The sequence below is a fragment of the Astatotilapia calliptera genome, chromosome 2 (assembly GCF_964374335.1).
Source record: "Astatotilapia calliptera chromosome 2, fAstCal68.1, whole genome shotgun sequence".
Taxonomy (NCBI): domain Eukaryota; kingdom Metazoa; phylum Chordata; class Actinopteri; order Cichliformes; family Cichlidae; genus Astatotilapia; species Astatotilapia calliptera.
This window is the reverse complement of record NC_137423.1, coordinates 20085515-20113177: the sequence shown is the minus strand read 5'-3', so window position 1 is coordinate 20113177 and position 27663 is coordinate 20085515. Positions and strand designations below refer to the sequence as shown.

The following is a 27663-nucleotide window of genomic DNA, read 5'->3' as shown; positions in this document are numbered from 1 at the left end:
CAACTTTTACTTTGAGGGTGAATGTTCACCATTTCCAGTTCATCCTATAATGTTTCTACTCAAATAGTCGTTAGCAAGTGTTTGCAGAAGAGTTTGTATCTTCCATGCAAACTACAGGCAACCACAGCAATCAGCTAGTGGCCAAGGCAATCATAAACAGGCCTTGGATGTAGCACACTCTTGCATCTGATTTCACCTAGTCACAGCAAAGAAACACTCAGCTTCTAACTGGAGAATAGATTTTTCCCTCATTACTGGTGGCTGTATCACAAGCAACTCTCAAGCAATGTGTGCACGATATCAACTGAGAATCTGTACAGCTGTTGTGACAAACAGATGTTCTCATTTTTTACTCACAAGTAAAAGTAAACTTCATAACAGGTAGTAATCTTAAATATGTTTCTTAGAAAATGTTGCAGCATTTGGATAGAGAAGTTAGCCTTTGTGCTAAGCTAAACTGGCTAATGGACAGACTGACATTTATTCTCACTTATTTTCTAGCAAGAACGCAATTATTTCCTCTAATGCCAGTGTACAGTTCAATTGTAACAGCCAAAACAGGAATCAAGCAAAGACTGTAGAAGATGAACATTAAAAAAAAATCCTCTGGTGTGATCTTAAATTTTTATTAGTTTTTATGACTCAAGTTCATAGCTTCAAAAACAGGTATACTTTTTGGTGGAACCAGTTATGTACACAGCAGGCAAGAGGAACTGATATATAGAAGTACTTAGTTACTGCAGTAATGTGTCATTTCCCAACACACGGCATATGTTATGTCCAGTTAACTGTGGGTTTCGGCCTCTGTGAATCAAGCTTGTTGCAGCATATCCTGCAGATGTAGTGAGTTGGTGGGAGGGGGTGTCAGGTTAGCTTTCGTGTTCCTCTGTATAATTCCTGAGCAGTTTTGTGGGGTGATGATAGGACCCATATATGTGCAACTAAATACGAATACATTGGTTATATTCATTTTTTTAGTTTGCCTAAGTAAGGGGATGCCATTCATTCCTTAGCCTTTCTTCTCAGCAGGTTCTTGTGAGTTTGTTGGGTTTCCTGTTCTGAGGTTCTTGCTCTGGTGCATGAATCTAGATACACATACAGAAACAGACAAAAAGTTTCATCAACAGTTTCCATGGCCGGCCGCAGGTTTAGTAACAATCCTACTTAGACTTTGTCAAAAAAACAAAAAATTGTTATAAACTAGCTAAATTAGATAATCACTGTCTGGTTCCAATAAAAAACAAATAGGAAATTGTATATAATTATATATATATATAATTTTGCCCAATTAATATGATGCAAAGGAACTTAAAGGGCTGTTGAATTAATTTTAAGAAAATATAAGCTAGCTATTTCCAAACACTGTGTAATTAATGTCACAAGATCTTTGCCTAAGAGCTCAGATAACGCTTTACTTATTTCTTCATTACATATCTTAAATTTCATGTTGTAGAAATAGACTACTTCTGTTGCATTCATGTAATAATAATAATAATAATAATAATAATAATAAATTACCTTTTTCTATCGATTTCCTTGGTGGTGAGAGCTCAAGGTCATCTGATTGATCCTCATCACTCTTCTTATAGTAATATGGTTGATCAGGGGGACCAAACCTCTGTAAGCAAGCACACCACACAGTTAAAGATTTAGGTTTTTTTGGAGCTGTCGTATTTCTCTGGAAGACCAAACTACTCTTAAGTATAATGTACCTTGTCTGGCCACATGAAGCTTATGAAGAGAACGATGGGGAGTCCAACAACAAAGACATAGAGACCCCAGAGCCAGGGACGCTGGAAAGTGGCCAGAATGAGGGTCTCTATGATGCTTGGCTAGAGCGCACATAAACAAATATGTCATTAGATAAATAAAGTAACTGCATATAATGATGGATAAAAGATCAAAACAGCTTGTAAAATGATCACATGAATGTAAAATGCCAAAAAATTAGAAGAAGGCAAGTAACAAACAAAAGTACTGGATTTAAAAAAAAATGTGACCAAGACCATTATTCGGGGTCATAAAATCAGCAGGAAACATGACTGACTCATTTCTATGCCATGCATTTCTACATCTGACCACTAGGTGGTGTGTAAGTAATCTAGGTGCATGGACTGCAGAGCAAAACTATTAGTCTGTTATATCAACCCGCATCTATAGTGGCAGATTTCTATATGTTTTTTTTAGGCATGCCTTAAAGATAAGAAAAGAAAAAGTATAATAGTAAAAAAACATTTTTTTCACAATACTACACTGTATACAATCTGTATACAATCTTTAGTGAATACAAAAAAAGAATAAATGCAGTAAAACTCTTACATTTGCTGTAGCAGAAGCTGGTGTCACATCTGCTGCCAGCATCATGCACAGCACCAGAAAGCTGGTGTCCATCCCTAAAATACAAGTACAGGTGTACACACACGCATGCAATGAGATCTGAATGTCTTTAGACTCTTTTTTTATATGCTCCAAACCTTTTAAAATAATTCAGTTCATTTTCTCTGATCAATCTATCCACAACAATCATAGCCAAATAGATTTTGTAGTCCTTTATCAGTTTGTTCATAATAAAGATTAAAATATTCCATTTGTTATATATAGTACAGACCTTATAGTTAAAAACAACTTTTGGCAACAATGGCATCTTCAAGTATAGATGATTCTAGATGATTCTCTATAATTGGCATAGTCCCCAGTATGTTCACAGAGCTGTCCCACACCCACCCACCTTCTTTTAAATATTCTGATGTAACAGTTTGACTACCTGTCTAATTTTCTGTTGGTTCCCCTTATGCTACCACAACAGGCCTAAATGGTTGAGGTATGGACCATTGAAGGTGTGCTGTGGTATCTGGCACCAAGATGTAAGCAACAGATCCTTGAAGTCTTGTAAGTTATACAAAGTGGGGCCTCCATGAATTGTTCTTGTTTGACCAGCACATCCCACAGATGATTAAACTGGATTAAAACTGGGGAAGATGGAGCCCAAGTCAATGCACAGTGCTCCTCAAACCATTCCTCAACCATTTTTGCTTTGTGATAGTGGCCACAGCCATGAGGGCGTACTGTTTCCATGAAAGCGTGTAGATGGTACATGTCAAAGTAACATCCACATGGATGGCAGGACCCAAAGTTTCCCATCCGAACATTGCCCAAAGCATCACACTGCCTACGCTGGATTGCCTTCTTCAGGTAAGTGCTGCAAACAAATCCAACCATCCAAATGAAGACCAGGTCACCTTCTTCCAATGCTCCATGGTCCAGTTCTGATGCTCTCATGTTCATTGTTGGTGCTTTCAGCAGTGGACGGGGTCAGCATGGGCGCCCTGACTGGTCTGCAGCTATGCAGCCCTATACTCTACGACGCTCTGTGCATTCTGACACCTTTATACCAGAACCAGGATCACGATTTTTGGCAATTTGAGCTACAGCAACTCGTCTGTTGGATTGGACCACATGGGCCAGCCTTTGCATGATCCTGTCACTGGGTCACAGTCTTTCCTTGTTTGGCCCAGTTTTGGTAGATACTGACCACTGCAGACCGTGAACACCCCACAAGAGTCACAGTTTTGGAGATGCTCTGGTCCTTCATCCCTAATCACCCTTGGATTCATTGAGGAAGACTTTAATTTTAGTCCCGTAAGAAATCATCTGAATATGGGGTGTTTCAGTCTTTTAATCTTAATAAATAATAAAACACAACAGAAAACTGTGAATTGTACTGAACTAAACAGTTTTTGACATGAGTCAGAAACACTAAGTATTAACACATTTTCAGCAATACTCATACTGTCTACAGGTGTTACTGTATACACATGCATGACCTAAGCATACTTGGTTAAGACCACATTCAAAGATTCTGAAGGAAGAAAAAATGTGATTTCAATCATAATCATTCGTTATTTATTTGTTCTGTGACTACAATGATCAGAGGCAGGAAGAAAAAAGTGCAACTAAAGCAGAGGAAAACAAGAAGATGAAGTCAAATGCAAGCGAGAGAGAAACGCAGCGACAAGAGAGATAAAGATTAACAGTGAAGGGCGAAAATAAAAGAACAACGAGGCAAATAAATTGTTTTTAAATAGGTGTTTTTTTACCTGCTTTTCAACAGTGATTTTTCCCTGTTTCACTTCCTGAAATCTCACAGCTATGTAGTGTTGGACTTTGCTCTAAAATCAGTTGCTGACATGACTGCAGTTATACAGTTACCATGTTATAATGGGTATGACACCGTTATTAACTTGCACGCACACACACACACACACACACACACACACACACACACACACACACACACACACACACACACACACACAGTATAAAAGAATGCATTCAAATGATGTAATTTATTGTTAATAAATGTTCAGTATTTGTGTTAAAAATATACCGTTTAATAACAAAATTGTTCATACTTTTTCAGAGTTTCTGAGAAATAGACTAAACTGCATGCTAAAAACACTGAAAATAATAAAATGACTCATGCTGTTTTATCTGTGATCACTTAGACAGAAGGATGAAAGACATGCTCTGTATTAATCTCTTTAATTAGAGCGGATGAAATGAAATGAAAGGAAATGGGCTGTGACAGAAAATGTGATCAGTGGAACACTTTGAACAGCAGGAGTCCTCATAAACTAAAAATGCACACTGTATGATAGCATAATGTAGATAAGAGGGACCCAGTCTGAAATCATTTACAGGGCTGAAAGTCCCTCCACACCATGAACTGAATCCCCAGGATATCTGATCCAAATGTATTATTATTTCTTGAGAACAAGAGGATTTTTTCAGATGATTAAGTTAATCATTTCTAAGTTGGAGCAAGGCCCACCACTGATAAAAGCTCCATGGGAAAAATCCTGCTAACAGGCATACTAACAAAGACAAACCAAACCAACCACATGACCAGAAAAACCTTCACACTTATGTGATTACGTTTAAGATGATTTGATGGTATAGTAAGTATTTTTTTTTAAAGTTATTTAACATAAAACTACTATTGTACTTATAGCTGAATTAAGTCTACCAACAAACTGGTCCATTCTCATAAACTCATAATTAATCCATGAAAAATACAAAGTGGCTTTGTGGAAGCTGCCTTTTTGTCACACAAATCTTAAATACAGTGGCCAAAGTGGACATTGCTGTAATCGTCTTTTTATGTATGTGGCTAGAAATCAGTGGCAAAATTGTTCTCATTCTCATTATGCCTCCATTCACCTCCTACACCCTTGCCCACTCTCCTTCCTCATTTGCACCTCATTTTCTTCCTCCTCGCCTCAAGCCTCATGTCCTTAAATGAATTTAGGGCTTAAACATTTTCATTACTGTCACAGTTAGCTAGTGTCAGCAGGTTAGGCATGCAAACCTGCTGTTTTCAGACAGCTAACAAAAAGCCACTAAAAAATGCAACAACAACAAAACATAAGCTAACATTATACCAGCTAATGTGAGGCTTAAGTGTCCTAAAAATCCCACTTTCCCTCTGATAAACAATTTGATTACATTCTCACATCGCAATCTGCTGACGTGTAGTGGTGAGATTTTACATACTGTACCTTTAATGCATGCCAAATAGTAGATTAAGACATAATTAGGACATAAGTCAGCTGTATTTTTCGTCTTTAGGTTCTCTCTCTCTCAAGCATTGTTTATTTATTGCATTACTCTACTGTATACTGGCAATTTTATCTATATATTTAATCATAAAGGTGTGAGCAACTGTTCAGTGGTATTAAGAAAGCTTCAAACTAAAAGAAACTTCTAAGAAGAAATTATGCTAAATATTTCAGGAAAACTAATTTAAGACATTATTTAAAATCGGAAGGTAATTTCACTTCGCACACTGTCACCACCAGAAATACTCTCATTGCCGTCAGCATCTGACAGGAAGCCGCTGCCAGTTGCTGCTGTGGGGATGTTGCTTTCCAGGGCCGTTATTCGCTGTTTCAGTCGAAGCTGGGATGAGTTGAATTCACTCTGCAGACGGGCCAAACACGTCTGAAAGTAACATCAATGTTATTAGTCATTCTAATTTTTCAAAAACAAAGAGCCATAATGCAAGAAACTGTGTTATGAGAAACAAGACCACCAGCTACAATATTCAGCATAACAGTACTGACCTGCAACCGATCAAGACTGGTTTCTAGCCTCTCCACCTTCGTCTCCAACTCCTCCCCTGCAGACACATTCAGTTCCTCCAGAAGTCCCTCCTTCATCAGGATGTCCCGCCCCCTCTGCTCCAGCTGTGCCCTGGCATGGGGAAACTCCTGTAGCGCATCCATCAGGTCTTGTTTGGAAAGGCAGAACAGGTCAGAATATCCAAGGCTCCTAATATTAGCCGTGCGTCTATTCCCCATCTTGCTGCCACTGATGTTTAGGATGCTGATTTCACCAAAGCAACTTCCTGCGGTCAGAACAGCTAACTGTGTGACGCCATCCTCCCCAACCACTGCCAGGCGGCCCTCTTTAATTATGTACATCTCTTTACCCACATCTCCCTTGGATAAAAAAGACAGACAAAAAATATACATTAGCATTTTTAACAGCAACACTGTATAAAGAGAATTATGTGTGTTGTTTTTTTTACAAGTGTTGTAATGCTTTGCTTGTACAAGAATGCACATGCATGTACAGCCCTGGATTCATGCATGCACAAGCAAATTCTGTGTTTGATCCAATAGCTTGTAACAACAGGTCCTATCCCCCTTTCTTCCAAACATCCTCCTCAGGACACTGGTTCATGGTTGAATGCCTTCTCCAAGACCACAAACGCATCTAGACTGGCTAGGCAAACTCCGATGCACCCTCAAATATCTATGAGGGAAAAGAACTCGTCCAGGATTTAACAACCAGAAAGAAAACCACATTGTTGCTTCTGGATTTGAGGTTTGACTAAAAAGTGGGCTTCCCTCTCCAGCACCCTGGCATAGACCTTGCTAGGGAGGCTGGGATCCAAGTGAAGTTGAAGGGAAACCAGCCCCCATTTCTTTTATCCAAAGGCACGCGAACTTTCAAAGGCATGTCAACCAGGACAGCCCCACCACATCCAGAGCCTCAAGGAATTTGAGGGAAGTCTCATCTGCCTCAGAGGTCCAGTCACCAAACAGTTTAGGAGAAGGCGTAAGAAAGTCGAAGAAAGATTTAATGAATTTATTTTTGTGTATGTGCTTTGTAAATTTTAGCAGAATTGTTGGACAGTGACGTTGTACAGCCCTTCTATCTATTGCATATATACAGTTAGGTAAACCAGTAAACGTGATACCTTTCTACAGATGTAGTCTCCAGGACTGAAAACTTGCGGTCGGAGTTTTAACACCAATTCTACAAGGAGGCCTGCCTCACAGTCCTGGAAGATACGCACCTAGGTCCAAAAACAGACACAAAAGCAACATTTAGGAACTTCAGATCGTTTGACTAGTTTTGCCAAGTGAGGTAAAAGGGTAAGATATGGGTCTTTACCTTCTTAAGTGTGTCCAGGTGAACATTGATAGCTATCTCAGCTCTCAGTTTATTAGGCAGACTCTTGAGGACTTCTTGTTCATCAATTGTCTTCTGATTGGTCCAAAGGTAGTCAAACCAGCGGATGACACGCTGCTCCAGCACCTTGCTGACATGTCTGAAGTGCATGTAGTGTTTGAGTCCATCTACACGTGTTTGAAAGGTTGCTCTTGTTGCATTCATATTAGAAATCATGGATCCAACATTACCCACAATGGAGGCAAATATCAGAACACCAACCTGGAGAGAAATACCAGTAGTAATTGTTTTAGCAGACTGGAAAAACTAGTATACACCTTTTGTATAGGGTTTGAGTAAGCTATAAACCTACCAGAAAGTCAAATATCAGGAACAGATATTCTTCATCTCTAACGGGTGGAGGAGTTTCTCCTATAGTGGTCAGCGTCATGGTCGACCAGTATAGGCAGTATATATAACTTCGTGACAAGGTGCCGAACTCAGGGTCAGACGCATTGGGATAAACCCATGAGTCAGAGCCCAGTCCCAGGATTTTGGAGAAGCTGTAGTATCCGCAGGCATTCCAATGGATTATGACCAGGATGTACAGAATCAGTTTACAGATGCGGAAAGCATTGGGGTAACCCGTTCGTGTTTCTGTACGCTCAAAGAACTCAAAGAGACGGGGCAGGCGCAGCAGTCTGTTGAATCGAAGAAGCGGAGTGTAGCCGATTCCAACAATCAGGTACAAGAGGTCAGTTGGAAGAATGGAGCAGATGTCAAACTGACACTGTAACGTTCGAATGTAGGTTTCTCTCAGACGGCGCACATCTTTGATCATCAAGCCTTGATCCAAGAAACCTTGATGTACATAATAAATGTAAATACAATGTCCCACTTCTGGGATTTTTAGAAACCTGAATTAAGATTCCATCAGGAACAAAAAAGAGGTCAGTGTCATAATATTTCATGTTCAGTAGTTTCTTGTCTGTTTCATGATGGAAACTTATCAGAGTACCTGTGTGAAGCCGAACAGCAATATCCAGGATATAGACTCCATCACAGGTGTAGTCCAGCACTTGCCAGATGAGCACATTTCTCATCTGGAGTTCATCGAAACAAGCCCTAAAGAAATACAAACAGCAAAGTGACAAAAATGATATCAATCTGCTATTCCAGACACATGTCATTGCCCCAGAGACGTGTTAGTAAGAGTAATAACACAAACAGGAATCTGCTTCTGAGAGGGAGTTTGACCGTTTGTATTAGCGGAAGCTATGTCAATGTCAGCTCCCTACCTGACAACTAGCAGGGTCCAGTTGTAAAAGGCTGCAGCACCAATCACCATCAGCCAGTAATAGTACGCGTCATCAGATGGAGATAAAACCACAATATTACACTTTTTTCTCCTGACAGAGAGAACCCAAAACACAGACAGTAAGCATCAACTGAAGTTTCACACTGTTTGCATGTTAGCTGTAGTTTCCTCACGTGCGTCTGGAGCGTCTGATTTCGTGATCTGCATCTGAGCCGGTACGGCTGTGGCTGAACCTGCTGGGCGGCGCCTGTATGTCCATGTTAGCAGGGCCTCTGAACCGCTCCAGGAAAGAATCTGGTCGCTCCGTCTCCTCAGCCAAACTCTTCTGCGCCCATTCTCTCAGGGTCATCACCATACTGACTATCCTGAAGACAAACAGGCAGAAAATGTTATGGTAAAATGGTAAATGGCCTGCATTTGTATAGCGCCTTTCTAGTCCCTAAGGACCCCAAAGCGCTTCACACTACATTCAGTCATTCACCCATTCACACACACATTTACACACTGGTGATGGCAAGCTACATTGTAGCCACAGCTGCCCTGGGGCGCACTGACAGAGGCGAGGCTGCCGGACACTGGCGCCACCGGGCCCTCTGACCAAGGTTGTATTGTTGTTTTGTTATTGTGGTTGTATCCAGCTAAAACATTCACTCTTGTACTGTTTTACTCCATTATCATCTGAAAATCAGCTATCATACCTGGACAGAGCCCCTCGGGCCCGAAAGGAATTCTGGGAACCAGCATCTCTCCTGTCAATGGCTGCCATTTGCTGTAGCTCTGAAGAAGTGTCGTCACATATTGACTGTCCTCTGTGTATTCATGCACATACAAAACACATAACACACAAACCATGTAACTCAGCAAACAGTGTGTAGAGCTTTCAACAACTTGAAACTAGTGATTATCCTTCTGTCCACTTGGACTAATTTTGCTATCACGGTTGTCGCCCCCTGCTGGCCATGAGAAAGAATACGGATTTAAGCATCAACTAAACTGTAACAATACCTGTACCTGTGTGTGTGTGTGTGTGTGTGTGTGTGTGTGTGTGTGTGTGTGTGTGTGTGTGTGTGTGTGTGTGTGTGTGTGTACCTGCTAAGTGTGCTCTCAGCTCGGTCACTCTCCTCCTCTGTCCATGTTTTCACAGACAGCCTGTGAGAATCCTGAACCAGACCCGTCATCCTACAGACGCAAACACAGCAACACTCAAGTCATTTTCATTTTGTTCACTGCGAAAAGAACACAACACAACAAAACACACACATGGAGCCAGGTCGACTGTACCCAACCCAAGATCCCAAGCACCGTCAGAATATGTGTCAGAACACACACTCACGCGTGCACACTCACACCCACATATCGCACTTATATGGAAGGTCATCTAGTACGAGGTCATCCTTTGTCGAGCATCACCACAGAAACCAGATGACATAGCAACAAGCTGTACAGTAGTTATGACAACAGATCATAAGAGGGAGAGACAGAAATGCAAAAGTGATCCATTCAGCAAACCTGGTAACTGTTCTGATGCTCCAGCGTTCAGGTGGTCAGTCCATCAGCTCAGATCCTGTGCATCTCGCCAAAGTATTATTTCTTTCAAAAAACACAAAACAAAACTCAACGTCTTTTACAGGCTATAAGACACGATGAACAGACTCGAGTGCAATACACACATAACACGGTGGATGGAGTGAACAAATGTAACCGATAAAAGGAACAATCACGTGGTACTCGGGGGGGGAAAAAGCATCGTTTAAATTGCAAATTGTGTGTGTACGTGCATATATGTGTGTGTTTCTTTTCACCAGCATGCTCATCTGAATTCAAGAATCTCGTTTGAAGTGGCCTCTGATCTGGAAATGTGTCTTTGTGCATGTGTGTGTGTATTCTGCTGATTACTGAGAGAGATTTTTGTGAGTGCACCTGCACTATTTCAGCTCTGTTCAGATGGATTACAAAACAACACAAAAATATACCCATCTATCCAAAAACGTGTTTTCACCATGTGTTTTGATTGGTTGTGACGGGATGTTGACATGTCTGTTCAAAATGACAGAAAACACGAGTGCCTTACAGGGTAAAAGTCATTTCTGGGATCGAGTGTCACGTGTAATTGGCTCAGTTATTACCAGCACACATTTAGAAAGTGAAGCAGCTGCCTCTCAATCATGATAGCAGCTCCACTGCTGCAGTGATGACAAATACACCGCACTGCAGACACATTAACAACCTGTCAGAAGCTCAACTGACCTATCCCAGTTTTCCCTCTTATATTGCAGGACAGCTGCAAATATTTAAGCCTTTGTTTCACAAAAACAACTCCTGCTCATTTTAAGCCTGGAGATAGTCACCTTGCTGTATATTCAATAAAGTTAATGCTACCTGCATTCCACCCATGTTAGGTCATGCTACTGTGCACGCTGCCTCCACTGAAAACATCACTTAAACCCTTGATGGATTCTGCCTGTCATTTTAGCAAAATAGCAAATCAAATATAATGTCGGTTCCCATCAGTGTCTTAACACATTTTAACATAATGCTTTGTCTGTAAATCACAGCTTAGCTTCTTTTTGCTTCAGATAACTCTGAACTTGTATTTAACACTCTCAGGGGCATCAAACATAAGGCCCGGGGACCAGAATCAGCTCAGCGAAGAATTCCAACCTGGGCAGCTCGAAGGCTTTGGAAAATGTGAAGGAGTGCATGGATTTTGAACTTTAAACTGTTTTTTCATAAATTTGACAGATTTCCTGTTGACAAAGACTTTCACACTACACCAAATAGATAGATAAACAATTCAATGGAAAAAGTTACAGTTTTTCCACTACCTGCCACATAATAACCTACAATTTTATTCTATTTTAAAAAGCATTTACTAATTGTTGTACATGTACAATAACAATATTAAGACATCTCAGGGATTAAGTGTTTAGCTAAAAGTCTTCACACTGACAGAAAGATTTTCACTGGTCCGGCCCACTTAAGATCAAAGCAGGCTGTATGTAAAATTAGTTAAAACAAGGTTATGGATCGCTAGCACTGCTATTGTTTGCTTGTCTGTGCATACATTTGGCTGTGATTCGTGTTTTTGAGGCCTAGGACCCGCCCCCTGATGATAGATGTAGTATAGTGGCTTCTGCCTCGGCTCTTTCTGCTCCTTTACGGTCCCTCGTAAAGCAGCAATCTGGCCTTTGTGTTAGGTTGCTGTTCCTTTTTGGTTTTGTGCTTTCAATATTGGGTAATATATGAGCTTCAGGAGCCTCCCCGTGATCCTGATAAGGATAAGCAGAATGGATGAATGGATTGATGACTATGACCTTCATTAGAGAGTAAATGGTTGTTGTGTTCCAGCCTTACAAGCCAGCCGTAACTGCGTCCTGATAGTTTCTGCAAAGTTTATGGAAATCATTTGTAATCATTATATTAAATCTGTGAAAGGACTTCTGTGAAAGGACTGCTGCTATCTACCCAAACGAATGTGACATGTGACTGGAGTTTGTTTTAGAACTTAGATCTTATGCTATTTATGCCTTTTTTTACTGCTCTTTTTTAAACTTATTCTTTTAAACTGTATTGCTTATTGCACTGTAGAGGCTGGTGAGAAACAGCATTTTGTTTCAGGCTGGGTAACACCATATGAAATGACAATAAACTTCTTTAGTCCTTGAGTCCTAAATATAAACATAAGTAAAATGGCCACTTTCTTAGGACCAACTGCTCAACTATTGGCTAATGTGAATCTAATCAGCCAATCCCAGGGCAGCAACCCAATGAATTTTTGGCATGATTGTACAGGAAACACACTGAAGTTCGGTTTGAGCATCAGAATGAGGAAGAAAAGTGATTTAAACAACTTTAAATGTGGCGTGGTTGATGGTATCACACAGGCTGGTCTGTGATCTGCTGGGATTTTCCCACACAACCCTCTCTAGTGTTTACAGAGAGAAGAGGAAATATGCAGTGTGCAGCAGTTCTTCTGGCAAAAATAACTTGTGGATCCCAGCAGTCAGAGGAGACGGCCAGTCTGCTTCAAGCTGACAGGAGGGCAACAGTAACTCAAAAACAACCAAGCCATGCAGAAGAGCACCTCTGAATGGGCAGCAATGTAAGCAGATGGGCGACAGCAGCACAATACACACCAGCTGCCGCTCCTGTCAGGTAAAAACAGTACTGTACATTGATGCCACATTTCACACATGCTCACCAAAACTGGACAACAGTAGATTGGAAAAGGGTTGCCTGCTCTGATGAGTCTGCTTATTTGCTGCAACTTCATGCTGCCTTCTATCAGTGCTTCTGGCAGGTAGTGGTGGTGTAACGTGTGGGCTGATGCTTTCTTGGCACACTTTGGGAGTATTGAGCATAAATCGCACAGCCTACCCGAGTACTGTTGCTGACCATGTCCATCCCTTTATAACCACAGTGTATGCATCTTCAGATAACGATCAACGTCACAGAGCTCAGATCATCTCAAAGTTTCTCAAGCATGAGTCCACCCACCCCCCACCCCCTCACCCCCCAACCCAGTAGAAGATTTGGATTAACCTGCTGCTGTTTGCTGAGCAGACTGACTGAAGTTAAAGCCAATTCTTTGATGTAATACTTAAGCAGCACACACATACACAAAAGAAATGACTGGTATGTATAATTCAATTCAATTCAATTTTATTTATATAGTGTGTGAATGGGTGGATGACTGGACGTGTAAAGCACTATACAAATACAGGCCATTTACCATACAGCGCCAAATCACAACAACAGTCGCCTCAAGGTGCTTTATATTGTACAGTAGATCGTACAATAATAGATACAAAGAAAAACCCAACAATCATATGACCCCCTATGACCAAGCACTTTGGCGACAGTGGGAAGGAAAAACTCCCTTTTACCAGGAAGAAACCTCCAGCAGAACCAGGCTCAGGGAGGGGCGGGGCCATCTACTGTGATTGGTTGGGGTGAGAGAAGGAAGACAGGATAAAGACATGCTGTGGAAGAGAGACAGAGGTTAATAACAGATATGATTCAATGCAGAGAGGTCTGTTAACACATAGTGAGTGAGAAAGGTGACTGGAAAGGAAAAACTCAATGCATCATGGGAATCCCCCGGCAGCCTACGTCTATTGCAGCATAACTAAGGGAGTATTCAGGGTCACCTGGTCCAGCCCTAACTATATGCGTTACCAAAAAGGAAAGTTTGAAGCCTAATCTTGAAAGTAGAGATAGTGTCTGTCTCCTGAATCCAAACTGGAAGCTGGTTCCACAGAAGAGGAGCCTGAAAACTGCAGGCTCTCCCTCCCATTCTACTTTTAAATACTCTAGGAACAACAAGTAGGCCTGCAGAGCGAGAGCGAAGTGCTCTAATAGGGTGATATGGTACTACAAGGTCATTAAGATAAGATGGGGCCTGATTATTTAAGACCTTGTATGTGAGGAGCAGGATTTTGAATTCAATTCTGGATTTAACAGGAAGCCAATGAAGGGAAGCCAAAACAGGAGAAATCTGCTCTCTCTTTCTAGTCCCTGTCAGGAGTCTGAGTTCTCTTAAAAATGAAACTTACATTTATCCATGATATCCTGTTTCAGTAGACCAAGAAAATTCAGAGTAGCCTCAGCTGTGCCATCAATTAAATGTAAAACAGTCTTTAATTGCTAAATACAAATAAATATAACATCGTGCTATTTGCTACGTGATGGAAGCAAAATCTCAATAATAATATTTAAGGAAATGGAAATGAATGACTGCTATTGGTTCTGTTCAGTAAGTAAATGTGTGGTTGTTGCAATAACACGCTTGAAACGGCAACAGAACAAATCACACAGAACACAAAACTAGATAATATATGAAAAAAGATTTTATTGTTTACCATAACAGACGTAATTGTGCACACAACACATTGAAAGTATTGCTCGCATGACTTTAAATTAATCCGGGACTAAACCTTTGAGGTTGTTTATTGCAGTCATCATGGCAGCAAAAGCAGAGCTACTGAATTCAAGTGTTATGCTGGAACAGACCGTCTACAGACAAAGCGCTAGAAAAAAGCACTACAGATGTGCTGTTCTGGGTTAAAAATCCTAGTCAAAGCATTTAATAGACATTGAAGGTTAAAACAGGTTTCAGTTTTATATTCTGTGAATATATTATCTGCCTATAATGTAGCACAGCTTTGGTCATATACATGAAAGATTATTATGGCTCGAGAACAATAACTGACACATGGGAAGTTGAGAGGAAAAAGCAGCTGAGAAAATGTTAAATATGTTCAGGAATGGAGGAAAGGCAGCATTAGGTGCTTCTATGTGAGATGTGAAGTAGTTGTTTTTGAATATTTGCCACGTGTCATAACTTAAAGACAAACATAAAGACACAATTTCATATTTTCTTAACAGGTTTCCCCTTCGCACAGTCCTAGCATGCATGGCTCAGACCCTGTGATAGTCAGCGCTCTATTAGATTCATCTCAGCGAGTAGCACAGACGATGATCACCTCGTAAACGATCGTAAAAATGAGATCCAAAGAAAAGCCCCAAACCAAACCTCAACCTTTATATCATGTAGCCGTTAAAGAAGTCCCACTTTACTGCACTTTACTGTTTACACTCAGATTGGATTCACTCTGTTTTGGTTAGCTCAGAATAACCACATAAAACAACAACGCAGTACATCTATGCCCACTACACGTGTGTCTGTTTGTCTTTAGGTGCAAGCGTGTCTCCTTTAAGCTTTCTTCATCCCTCTCCCCATCAGGCAGGCGAAGATGGTCATCACCATTTTGGGGTTGACTTCTACCAGGTCTTCAGGCAGGGCGTAGACTTTGGCACCAATCTTCCTCGCCATGGAGACGGCATACCTGGAGAAAGGAAGGATGGTAATTAGAGTGTATCACCTCATCATCACAACGTTGATGTAATAATCAGAATGCCCCACTGCCAGCTAAGGTTCTAGATAGCAATGTAATGAAATACAAAAGCCCAGTAACTACTGGAAACAAACGGAGCAGCAGAGGTGATTACTTGGCATTGTTCAGTTTGTCTTCCTCTGACAGATTTTCCTTTTTAACCAGCTCAAAGTTGACACTCTGCGGCTGGATGGCATCAATCAGGTCGAGAACTGGCAGACTGCTACTGATTATTTTGTCCTAAACAGAAGAGCACACAAGCATCACACATCCACAGCTGGTCTTTCACTCTTCACAAGCAATAATCCACAATGACAAAACAGAATATACATGTGAAAATATCTCACATTACACTAGTAATTGGCTAGTTTGTGTAATGAATGCATACTTTCTCTGGCAAAGTGTAACTTTTTACCTTGAAGCTTTTTATAGAGGAAGTCTTGCCAGCGCCAGACAAAGTCTTGTTGACCCAGGAAATGATCACATCATCTCCAGCAACTTCTCCATGTCCAAGGTCTTTGAGGACATTTAACGTGTACCTGCATGTGGATGTGAGAATATTAGCCTCGTTACTGAGCACTATATTTCCCATAAGCCCCGGTGTTTTTAATCATCAGTGCACCGATGTGTCTCATCATAACAGCTCAGTGCATTAAACTCGATGAACTTGGTGAGAGAGCTCTGAGTTTTTCGGTTTCCATCCTGAAACAGCAGTACCCCCTATCTGTCCTCGATTGTACTGCAAACCCAACATAGGAATCAAAAGAAAATCACCTCCTCATCAGCTGCCACACCAGTGCCAGGGTGAGAGTAGGGTTTCCGTCGTACAGGTCCTGTCCACCAATCCCCACCAGGAAAAACCCAGCTTTTTGCTTCCCCAGCTGCACGGCGTAGTTACAGTTTTCAATCTGCAGTGCGCAGAAAGACATTTTTGGGATCTGCACCTTGTTGTTTACACTTTATACACTGTCCCAACTTTTTTGGGAATCCTAGTTTTTACACGCACACAAACAAAACATTGCAAATTTCAAAAGCCACATTTAATTTATAGTAGAAAACATATCAAATGTTTAAAAAGAGTAGATTACCATTTTAAATAATAATACTAAAAAGGTCAATCTGTAGATGCAGTTTTTTCTAAATTCTACTGTGAGTAAAATATGGATTTATGAGATTTGTTAATGTTGTTGATGGATGGATACATTCTGGATACATTCTGTTTTTACTAACGTTTTACACATTGCAACATTTTTTAATATATTTCACGAGTCATAAGTTCAGCTTTCAGGCTGATCTAAACACTAAGACAGTTTTTCTATTCTTGGCTGTCATCGCTGTGAGTAAGATGTCCTTAATATGATCACCTAAGCTTAGACTGTCAGCGTACAAGCTCCATACATCTGCTGACTAGACTGTCTCTGTATGAGGGGCAGCCAATAAGAAAACGGTTGTCTTAAAGAGACGGGAAGAATGTGTGTCGAGTGTGAAACAAAACAAGGTGCTCCACCAAGACCCAATCTAAGGCATAAATATATGGAGCTGGAAATGAGCATCATACACACCCATTAAATGTGTATGTGTCGTTTCCACGTGAACATCTTTTATTAAAAACTGTTCTTTGAATGAAGCAGTTTGTGTATTTACCTTTTTTAAGTGGCCTCCTCCTGCTTTGAATGGAGGGCGATTGACTTTGTCCCATTCCACTGGAACCATAATCTTTTCATAAAGTTGCAGAATCACTATGGCATTCTGCAGATCACTGTACACACACACAGTGGCGTGTGAGGTGAACATGCACATGTAAAATACATATCAGAGTGTTGCTAAACGGTACAGATCGCACACTGACCCATAGATATGATGAACATTTGGAGAGACGCCGAGAGAGTTCATCCAGTTCCTGAAAGTTCTCTCCTCCCTGGTCTCACCTGGAGATCGTGAAAGACAGAGTCAGCCACAGGATCTTACCTCAGCGACTACAGGAGCGAGAAAGGAAATGCTCATCCATGCTTACTCTCCACAATCCACTCTTGGTTCTCTGGTTTAGTGAGAGCCGGGTGTTTGTTGAAAAGGGTCGCCACGAAGGCCATGTTGAGCTTAGAGTTTCCACTCACAACATCGGTGGCAGTGACAAACTGCCTGCAGCCCAGACGGTTGGCCTGCTGCAGCATGCACTCTGCTCTCTTTACCAGATCCTGCTCCTGTGACACACACACAGGCACAGAGGCGTGTGATATGCATGTATTTAAATGACAGATTCATCCTCTGTATTAGTTCTCAGTTTTCAAGCGTTCAAATAAAGAAATTGAACCATTTTCTCTGACATCACTGGGGCATTTTTCTACTGTGTGTGTGTGTATGCAGGGTGTGTATGAAGGGTTAGGCCTGACTAGAACAGCACTACAAACAAAGAATCTACAAGGCAAACGACATGCTGCCTTTCAAGCAAACTCACATATAGACCGCTCATTTCAATGTTAACATGGGGAACATCCTCTTTGCTGCCATCTGGGGCGATCTGCTCGAGCAGGTGGAAGTAGGCCTTGGAGTCCTGCGTGGGAACAGAAGTGCACAAAGGCAGAGACAGACCCGTGTCAGACTGCGCTCATGTTTATTCCCAGCGCTAAAAAAAAGATTCTTCACCCTCAACAAACATGAAGGAGTAAAATTCAATTAAATGTAATATTTATATTCTACTTGTACTTAGCGTAGTTTGATTAGTTAAAGTCAGCATTTTGAGAGTAAACATGAATTTTGAGTGACATTTATTCATTTATTCAGGGTTGATTTCAATAGCATTATGTGTTGTTGCAATATGTGACAATACTCATGCAAAATAAATGTAAATGTGTGTTTAATGTGTGTAAATGTGTGCAAAAATAAAAGTGCATTTACAAATTTTTATATGAAAGCAGAATACAGTTAATTGCAGCCAACTGCAGAGCCAACCTGCCTTTGCTTTTTAATATTTTACTGAACATCTATTTCAGCCGTCCCCAACCTTTTTTGCACCACGGACCAGTTTATGTTGCGGATAAGGTGTCGCGGATAAGCACAACAAAATGAAAACAGCACCGGTACCAAAAAAAGAAGATTTATTCATAACAAACGGGAAAAGACCCAGGAAAACCGAGTTAACGATAAATACGATACAAAATAAAGATAAAAAAACCCCAAAACCATAAATTTCACACCCGAGCCTCAACTCTTGCGCCCCGGTACCAAACGACTCTGGGGGTTGGGGACCGCTGATCTATTTAATTTGACCTATAATTATTTTGCTTATGCTGGGCTTTGGTGGAGACAATCAGTTCATCCTCTACCTGAAACAAACTATCCTCTGTCTTTAAAACGTCCCTCCCCTTTAGCCAGCTTCCCTCTGATTGGCTGTCCCTCATGAAGAGAAAGCTCAGAGAAAAGCAGGTAGCTGTGTTTAGCCTGACATGACGATATCAGATATGTGAACTCAAACAGAGCCATGAGTGGAAAACAAACGTTCTTCTGTTTCACAGGGACTATTTGTGCATATTCTGCCCTCATCATTTAAATATTCTAGTTTAATGTTTAATCTAAGCAACTATTCAAACGCCCGTGTGTCAGAGCTACAACCCATGAATGAAGTGTTTATACTGTCACAGGCATATTACCCTGAAGACAATGTGATTTTTTTTAATTGTGACCCAACATCTGTAAAAGATCAAATAAGGATTCAGTCTCTAATAGCAAACAGTGAAGCGACTGGTTACATTTTCTTACCTTAACATCAGCAGAAAAGTTTGATATCTTCATCCCGACTTTCTTTAAATGGAAATTGACCCAGCGGAGCAGCAGCTCTTCAGGACTGAGCTTCATCAGTTCCTCCAGACTCTCACCTTCCTCTAGCAACGCTGCAATAGCTATACAGAGAGAGAGGAATGACTCTGGTGCCTAAACTAAACTCCAGCATGTATTTAAAGGACAACTGCTATATAAACTTCCATGTTCTGATCCTGGGACTCTCCTTTTTATCTGGGATTCACTGGGCTCAAACTGTCACAGAGGGTTCAGATTTTGTCAAAGAAGTCAGTGCAGCTTTGGATAGAAGTAAATGTAGTGACACTGCATAAGCTTAGTGAAGAGCTAAAGGCGGGTCAATGTGACATTTTACAGTGAGTCACTTTTTTGTGGCCAGGAAGTGAAATGATAGAAAATATAGGAAAACAAATAATGGGTCCCCTTTAAATTGTGTTTTACTTTTTGCATGTTTGCAAAATTCCCTCTCCACAGACAAATCTATCTGCAAATCTATCTGTGCTCCACCTTCATTGCGGCTCAGCTCGATATCGGCAAACAGCCCTATCTTGATAATCTGCCAGAGGAGCCCGAGCACTAGATGAGGTTTCCCCTCCTTCAGATCTTGAGCTCCGATGTTGACGACCTGGCACCCGATGGCTGAAGCAGAATTCAGAGCCAAGTTCAGATTCTCCTGTAGGATATGAAGGGTCAAGGGTTAAATCGCATTAAGCCAGCACACGATTAAGATGTGAAAGGGAACCAACTGACCTGTTTGGTGAAAGGAGTCAGTTTCTTTTTGTTGATGGTTCTCTCGTCGATGGTGTCAGGCACAGATAGGTTGATGAGTTTACTGAAACAGTGAGCGTGAGGGAAGCATCTTAGCGCACTGCCTGAACGTGACAAACAGCGTCTAAAGAAAACTGCTTTACCAGAGCATGATGCCATCTCCGACAGCTTTAAACAGATCCTCGGTGTTGGGGTTGATGGGGAGAACGTGCTGACAGTCGGGATCTTTCTCCAAAGCCGAGTTGAGGTAGTTGGCAAAGGCGAAACGCTCCTGCTCTGAAATACGACAAAGCCAAGTGTCAGATCTGTTTCTGCGACGACTAAAACCTGAGGCTGTTTGATCAGAGAGTTCCCTGACTCCACCAGGCGGTGACACCACACATATTATATATGGCGTTACTAACCAGAGATCGAATGTTGAGTTCCTGCACTTGAGAGCTCGCTGGTGCCCCCGATGGCTACAATGCCTTCTTTCTTGTTGAGAGCTTTCCTGAAACTCTGGGCTATGCGGTCATCCTTGAGTTCCTTAAAGAGCTGAATATATATGCAAACACACGCTAACTTACAGACAATCAAACCATGGTTACTGTATATTTGTCAAGATATTAACCAATATAAGTCATTTATCACTTAATATGTTATGGTACTTTGCCTTTCTTTACAGTACATTAGTATATAAACAGATTTTTATGTAACATGTTTACTTTTTTGGCTGCTGTGAGTAAACTGTTAGTAAAGCTGTGAATTACTACAGTTAGTTAACTAGTGTTACCTACAGCCTCGAACTCTGATAATTCAATTTTGCTGTCGTTGTTCAGATCCAGCTTCTGGAGGAGTTGTCTGAGCTGGTATCCCGGGACAGGACAGCCAACCTCTCGGAAGAGATTGCCAAGTTCGGTGGAGGAGATGTACCCATTGCCATCCGCATCTACACGTGGTGTGTCAAGACAGGAAATGAAAGAGAACTTTACTTAAGCTTAAACTTCTACTCTTTATTTCTTTATTTACAGTTTTCCAGATATGCAGGGCGAGATTTAAAGTGCTGCCATTGTGACATGCTAAGAGTCAGTGCCCTAAAGTCTCAGCTTATGTTTACTCTGTAGTATTTTCCATTGAAATGATGTGCAAATCATGGCATTCTTTTCTCTTCTTACGTTACACAGTGTTCCAACTTTTCTGGAGTAAAATTTACTGAATTGCTCCTTTAGTGCAGCGGTCCTTTTTTGCTCCACGGACAGTTTAATGTCAGACAATATTTTCACGGACCGGCCTTTAAGGTGTCGCAGATAAATACAACCAAATAAAATGATACGACCAAGACAAAAACTGTGCTATTTTGTAAATTTATTAATAATAAGCAAATTCACTGTGTAATTGTGTAACTTTATTAGCAGCGTCCTCCTGAAATGCACCAACAACATTGAGAGTAACATCCTCCTCTCTGCCCCTTAATGCTCTCTGGTCGCTATGGTAACGCGTAAATATTTCTTTCAAAATAAGACGCACGACTACAAAACATTTATAAAGAACATGAAAATATATAATTCACCATAATGCTAAATCAATGAGAGGGGAGACAATGACACCTGAAGTGTGTTGCTTATGCTCAGCCTGCTCCGCAATTTTGTTTTGGTAGCTGGAACCGCAGAAAACCCCGCTTCACACAGGTAGTGTGTGTGTGCTGTTGTGGCAATCTTGGAATATTCTGCCATGACTTTTATCCAAAGTAGTTGATGTCTCGAACATACTTTTAAAGCTTTTAAAGCAGTTCGTGAATGGGAAGTAACACTCAGATTATTTTTAAAAGAAAAGACAGTTGATCGTGCACTAGTAAGTTTTTTATTTTTTCTGTGCGGCCTGGTACCAAAAAAATGGGAAAAAAGACCCAGTGAAACCGAGTTAGCGTTAAAAACCCTGAAAATCATCAATTTCACACCTGAGCTTCAACTCTCGCAGCCCGGTACCAAACTCTCACGGCCCGCTAACGGTCCGTGACCCGGGGGTTGGGGATCGCTGCTTTAGACAATAACGGGAATGTAGGCGTATCAAAGCTTCTGTCTGCCAGATCCTGCACACGTACACAGGCGTGCACAAAGAGGCACTTTTCACAGTCATGTACACCACACAGTCAAAAATAAGTGGCTAATTCATAGTTTTCTGCAATGTGAACGAACACACACAAACACACACATTTTTACTCACCCACTTTGTTAAAGGCCTCCTTTATCTCCGCCATCTCCTCGGCACTGAAAGACTTTGACATTCCGACACCTGTGAGACACCTGACACCTACACAGGCAAATGATGCGTGTAAGTGCTGCGTACCAACTCCGGACACATCGCACAGAGCATCAGGAGTAATGACCATAAAAGGCTTATAAAATGCAGATTTCTTATGCATGCATTGTGACTGAACTGGCTGCAGTGCTTCAGTTCGCCCTTCAGTGCGATATGGCAGCCTCGCTTCTGTCAGTCTGCCCCAGGGCAGCTGTGGCTACAACTGTAGCTGCCTCCACCAGTGTTTGAATATGAAAGTGAATGAATAGTGGAATTGTAAAGCGCTTTGAGGGCCCCGAAAAGCGCTATATAAATGCAATCCATTATTATATGGACCAAAATCTCTGAGGCACGCTTCCAGCACCTTGTTGAATCTATATGCCATGAAGAATAAAGGCAGCGTTGAAAGTTAAAGGGGGTCCAACTCAGTACTTAACAGGTGTAACTAATGAAATGGCATGTCAGTGTACATGACAGCATAGAGCCTGAGTGGTATAATAGCCATACACTAATATCATTATTGAAAGCAGCTAGAAATAGAAGAAAAGAAGCTTGTTGTAATGACACAGGTTGTCCAGCAGAGCGGCTCCAAATATGCAGCTGGCACCAATTTCCATTTTCAATGTGAAATTTTCCAGCAATGATACCAAAAATATTAAATGTTATTAGGGATCATTTCGTACAGCCATCCAATAGGCCAGTGACTATCAAAGTGTGGGGCCCTGGTGGACCACACAGGTACTGCAGGTGGGCTGCGGTAATAACAGAAATTGAACTAGAAATTAATTACATGCATACAAATACATATTTATATTAATACATTTATTAAAAAATATTTATATAATAAATGAGTTTTAACAGTTTTCTCACTCAATAAGGTTTTTTTTTTTCCAAAAACTGAGCTCCTATTAGGGCTGCATCTCTTGAAACAAAAATCTCTCATGCACCCTGATCATGTTACAGCATGACAAACAAATTAACAGGCAAAGCTGAGCGTGAATATGCAAACAGTGGTTTCTCAACCAGATACACATGGATACAGGCACTTGAATACAAGCCTTCTAATATCTCTATAAAAACTAGAAACAAAAATGCCCCTTTAAAAAGACAACAGTGGTGATCAGACGGCAGTTAGCTATACCCACGGTTATTTGAATAAAGAAAGGAAAAGCATCTCTCCTAACGCAAACCAGCCCAAATATGTGCACATCACACTACTGCTTTGAACTGGTGCAAACAGCATAGAGGTATTTAAAAAGTGTTGCTGTTTTTTAATTTTGATTTTACAAGCTAGATTTCACAGGTTTTTAGGCTTTTAAAGGCAAAAAATGTGATTCGGATTATTTCGAAAATATCGTATTATGATCTAAACATTTTAATTGTGTAGCAACTCGTTCACAATACTCAGTTTATAGGAAATGTACATATCATGCCGCCACCAGGTGTCACTGCTTTGGGAAGATCAGACCTTCAGATGGACGTGTCCTTGCCAATAAATCCAAATCCTTTTATGAGTATTATTATTAGTGTGTGTGTGTGTGTGTGTGTGTGTGTGTGTGTGTGTGTGTGTGTGTGTGTTGGGGGGGGGGGGGGGGGACTATTATTTGGACAAACCGACCACCTCAAAATTGCCCCTCTGTTGTGAGACGTGACACTGACTGAACAGCACTGCAGCCCGCTGTAAAAGTCTGGCTGTCTGCATGCAATTTGTACTGCAGATAGATTAGGCAGAGCCCGCGCACATGAATGATGTTCATAGCTTATAAAGCCTGGCACATGCTCAGTGTGACGACGCACTTCGTCCGGCCGCTGCTGCTGCACCGTCTGCCAATCACATTCTAGCACTCACTGAAAGAAAAAGCCACTTTCACGTCTATTAACGGTGTGGCTGAGGCCTGAGTGGGAGTTTTATCAGACAGGCTGCAAGTAACGCACAATATGCTGTAATAATATACGCAACTTAGAAGTTATATAGTATTCCAAGAAGACAAAGTCATGAAATAAGAATAAAAGTAATACACAAGGTGACATTTTGCTTAACTACCATGTGTGCATACCATGAGCCATCTAACCCACAAATACTGCGTATTTTAGCATATGTTTAAAATATTATTGAATACAGTCTCTACAAGCATCCCCACATAAGCTGTAAAATGTGATTTCTAGGTGAATGGACGGACAGCTGATGTGTCGCAGTGAGTTTTAAATTGTTTTCTTCCGATGCATAAAAGTCTTTACCTCCTGTCATTAGTCACGAGAAAACGCCCTGAAACTCTCATTGTGCTTACCTGTAGTCGGCGGATGGGGCAAAATCACCCGGGGAAACCAATCTCTCTGTCGGCCTGGCTCTGCCCCTCTGTCCCGTTTTCTTCTGCTGACGCCGCCCGGAGAAGGGAGCCGCTCCGCCCCCTCGGCGCCACCCTTTCCCTTAACCAAGCCTCCTCCTCATGCCCGCGGTCATGTTGAGCACCAAGCAAAAGAAAACACTGTCTGTGGTGTTCTTCGGAGACAATGGCGAAATTTACCAAGAACATAAAATTCTGCACTAATGAAACAGAGAGAAACACGAAGACTCACTTATGGCCAACTGATATGTAATGCTAAACAAATAAAATGTAGTAACACTAACAGTAGCTTAATTAGCATTAATAGCTTGTGTTTCTCAACTTCAAACAATAAACTCTTTGATGGGCAGACTTGAAATACATTATATATAAACTAATGTAAGTAGTTCTAACAATTTTAGCCTATTTACATTAACACTAACTATAATCCATCTGGAAGCAGGTCTCATATCTGGCATCTTTTCACAGCTTTGATAACTTATTTAACAACCACTTACAACCTTTTACTTAATAAGGGAATTTTTGGTATGTTTAACGGTAGAGTAAGAAAAATTTCTAGATTATTTAAATGAAAACATATATCAATATATTGTACATGTAAACATGTAAACAAAGGTAAGCACTAGGTTGTGAAAGGCGGCATGTTGCCTTCAAAGGATACTTTTGAGCTTTTAATAGTGTAAATGTTCCTCATTGGTTCACATATGTGGGAGTATTTATTTGAAAAGAAACTCAAACTGAGCAACTTATTCAAAATCTGTGAACACCCCGTTAGAAAGTGCTATCTTGGTGCTATCTTGGCTACATAAAGTGCTCATAATATAAGTGTAACTGTAAAATTTCTAAATTAAAGTAGTGTGTCAAATCTCACCACTAACAGAATTCTCTCTTCTTACCTTCTCATCTCACTCTTCATAGTGACAGTAGGCTGTTAGTCCATGTTTATCTCAAAGTCTCCACATCTATTTACAGTGATACAGTGATACATTTTGAAGATATCCTAGACTTTTCTGTCTGTAAACACTGCTGCCTTTAGCTACTGTTAGCTACTGTTAGCTGCTGTTAGCTGCTGTTAGCCAGCATTAGTAAAGTTTTTGTAATCGTTAAATTAATATCAAAGCAGTTGCCACACCTATGTGCCACTGAAAGAACATCATTGGCAAATGTTTATTTAAACTCAACTCACATGTAACTGCTATGTGCAGATAAGCAGAAGAAACTTTAGTATAAAACATAAAATAAATAAAACATACACTCTATCAAGAATGCCAGAAAAGTTTCTTTGTTTGGGCAGCATGAATCCAAAGTAAAATGGTAAATGGCCTGTATTTATATAGTGCTTTTACTAGTCCCTAAGGACCCCAAAGCACTTTACATATCCAGTCATCCACCCATTCACACACTGGTGATGGCAAGCTACATTGTAGCCACAGCCACCCTGGGGCGCACCGACAGAGGCGAGGCTGCCGGACACTGGCGCCACCGGGCCCTCTGACCACCACCAGCAGGCAACGGGTGAAGTGTCTTGCCCAAGGACACAACGACCGAGACTGTCTGAGCCGGGGCTCGAACCGGCAACCTTCCGATTACAAGGCGAACTCCCAACTCTTGAGCCACGATCGCCCACAGTAAGTAATAGCCAACAAAATGGTCCAATGAGATAGTAAACTCATTATATCAATCTCAAATTCTAATATGCATCACCATCAGTCATGTGCTTATTTTTAAATTATAGTCTGCTTCAGATTATTCTACAGGTTATTACATTTTCTAAAACAATATGTGTAAACAGTCAGAGCCCTGCTGCTCCTACCAGTCCGTACATGTAGGAATTCCTCCTGCTCCTCTTCCCATTCCTACTCTTCTCATACCTTTCCTTCCTCCCCCTGCTCTGTGATGTCTCTCTCCCTCAGTGGACTGATGTGTTTCATCTTGTCAGAACTGTCACAATTCCTTGATTGTGCCAGACACTGAGCGAGACATTTCCAAAAAGCCACACAGAGAAGGGATGCAATTCATGGCTGTTATTGTAATGAATGAATCCAGTGATGCAAAAGTAAACTGAAACCAGTGTCTAGTCGTTTTTGTAACCTTATACTAGACTAATGAGTGCTGGATTAGACCGCACTGGCTTGTGCACAAAACACTGTGCGATTGAACCTGATTGTCATAGAGAATGAGCTCTGTTTGCCAAAGCTTGGATATATTGAGTCGTCTTTTAACAAAACAAAAAAATCTCCTCCAGCTGGCCTGGGGATTTGTCTTTAACTGACATCAATAAATAGCAAAGATCCTTTTTATTCAGTGTTGTGGTTATAAAAGGGCTTTGGCAGAAAAAGGAGCATCCAGAAAGGTCACTGTGCCACCTCAGCTGATTTCTACTAATATACCTTTACAACCAAAGTAATAATAAACTATAGTTAAGTTACTGCAGTTCAAGCTCAAGTTAAGCAGCTAACAGCGGCTTAGTGCATTTGCAACAACTGTGATAACGTTCATGGCTAAAGAGGACACTGGTGTTGGAGTGGATCGGCCTCTGGAAGGCAGACTTTTTGAAGCATCCCCTCATGTTTCATTGGAACTAAAAACGAAAGGTCAATTATCAGCCTGTGCTCCAGTTTTGTAACTATGTTCTCACTGAAAGACTCCAAAATCATAGGAAATGTGTTGAGTACATTCTGTGTTCACAACTTAGCTCCAACTATCATTGTGTGTGTGTGTTGAGTTCACTGAATCACTTCTGCAGCTATAGAGGAAGCATCTCTCCTGCCCTGTACACATTGCAGTCTAAGGCACAAGTGCATTTGCA

At 41.0% G+C, this 27663-nt stretch overlaps 3 protein-coding genes across 3 annotated transcripts; all 3 read right to left on the bottom strand.

The window, feature by feature from the left end:
• Window positions 1-610: 610 nt before the first annotated feature.
• On the bottom strand, window positions 611-4188 carry LOC113029093 (calnexin-like). The gene is made up of 5 exons (XM_026179714.2): window positions 4098-4188; window positions 2320-2393; window positions 1713-1832; window positions 1519-1618; window positions 611-1085 (listed from the first exon to the last, which is right to left on the bottom strand). The coding sequence occupies exons 2-5, from the start codon at window positions 2389-2391 to the stop codon at window positions 1003-1005; spliced, it is 375 nt and encodes a 124-aa protein (XP_026035499.1). The 5' UTR covers window positions 2392-2393; window positions 4098-4188; the 3' UTR covers window positions 611-1002.
• On the bottom strand, window positions 3659-9954 carry LOC113029085 (cyclic nucleotide-gated cation channel-like). Its single transcript, XM_026179702.2, has 10 exons — window positions 9866-9954; window positions 9475-9585; window positions 8950-9141; window positions 8757-8867; window positions 8477-8583; window positions 7832-8319; window positions 7462-7740; window positions 7265-7363; window positions 6123-6500; window positions 3659-6000 (listed from the first exon to the last, which is right to left on the bottom strand). The coding sequence occupies exons 1-10, from the start codon at window positions 9952-9954 to the stop codon at window positions 5815-5817; spliced, it is 2040 nt and encodes a 679-aa protein (XP_026035487.1). The 3' UTR covers window positions 3659-5814.
• A 4653-nt stretch (window positions 9955-14607) lies between these two features.
• On the bottom strand, window positions 14608-24923 carry LOC113032994 (plastin-3-like). The gene is made up of 16 exons (XM_026186212.2): window positions 24798-24923; window positions 22435-22521; window positions 21009-21160; window positions 20637-20766; window positions 20376-20508; window positions 20215-20296; window positions 19972-20137; window positions 19429-19568; window positions 18128-18223; window positions 17687-17873; window positions 17522-17600; window positions 17317-17431; window positions 16447-16580; window positions 16088-16211; window positions 15788-15912; window positions 14608-15624 (listed from the first exon to the last, which is right to left on the bottom strand). The coding sequence occupies exons 2-16, from the start codon at window positions 22493-22495 to the stop codon at window positions 15492-15494; spliced, it is 1857 nt and encodes a 618-aa protein (XP_026041997.1). The 5' UTR covers window positions 22496-22521; window positions 24798-24923; the 3' UTR covers window positions 14608-15491.
• Window positions 24924-27663: the final 2740 nt, after the last annotated feature.

Excerpts from the sequence above, each read along its gene's own strand:
- LOC113029093 (XM_026179714.2), bottom strand. The coding sequence starts at position 2,391 with ATGGACACCAGCTTTCTGGTGCTGTGCATGATGCTGGCAGCAGATGTG. Across the intron at positions 1,619-1,712 it reads GCTTCATGTGGCCAGACAAG|AGGTTTGGTCCCCCTGATCA; the intron begins GTACATTATACT and ends GCTTGCTTACAG. Across the intron at positions 1,086-1,518 it reads AAGGAAATCGATAGAAAAAG|ATTCATGCACCAGAGCAAGA; the intron begins GTAATTTATTAT and ends ATGTGTATCTAG.
- LOC113029085 (XM_026179702.2), bottom strand. The coding sequence starts at position 9,954 with ATGACGGGTCTGGTTCAGGATTCTCACAGGCTGTCTGTGAAAACATGG. Across the intron at positions 9,142-9,474 it reads GCCCGAGGGGCTCTGTCCAG|GATAGTCAGTATGGTGATGA; the intron begins GTATGATAGCTG and ends GTTTGTCTTCAG. Across the intron at positions 8,584-8,756 it reads TGGACCCTGCTAGTTGTCAG|GGCTTGTTTCGATGAACTCC; the intron begins GTAGGGAGCTGA and ends GTATTTCTTTAG.
- LOC113032994 (XM_026186212.2), bottom strand. The coding sequence starts at position 22,495 with ATGTCAAAGTCTTTCAGTGCCGAGGAGATGGCGGAGATAAAGGAGGCC. Across the intron at positions 17,874-18,127 it reads TTGAAATGAGCGGTCTATAT|GAGCAGGATCTGGTAAAGAG; the intron begins GTGAGTTTGCTT and ends TGTGTGTCACAG. Across the intron at positions 16,581-17,316 it reads GAGGAGGCCACTTAAAAAAG|ATTGAAAACTGTAACTACGC; the intron begins GTAAATACACAA and ends TGCGCACTGCAG.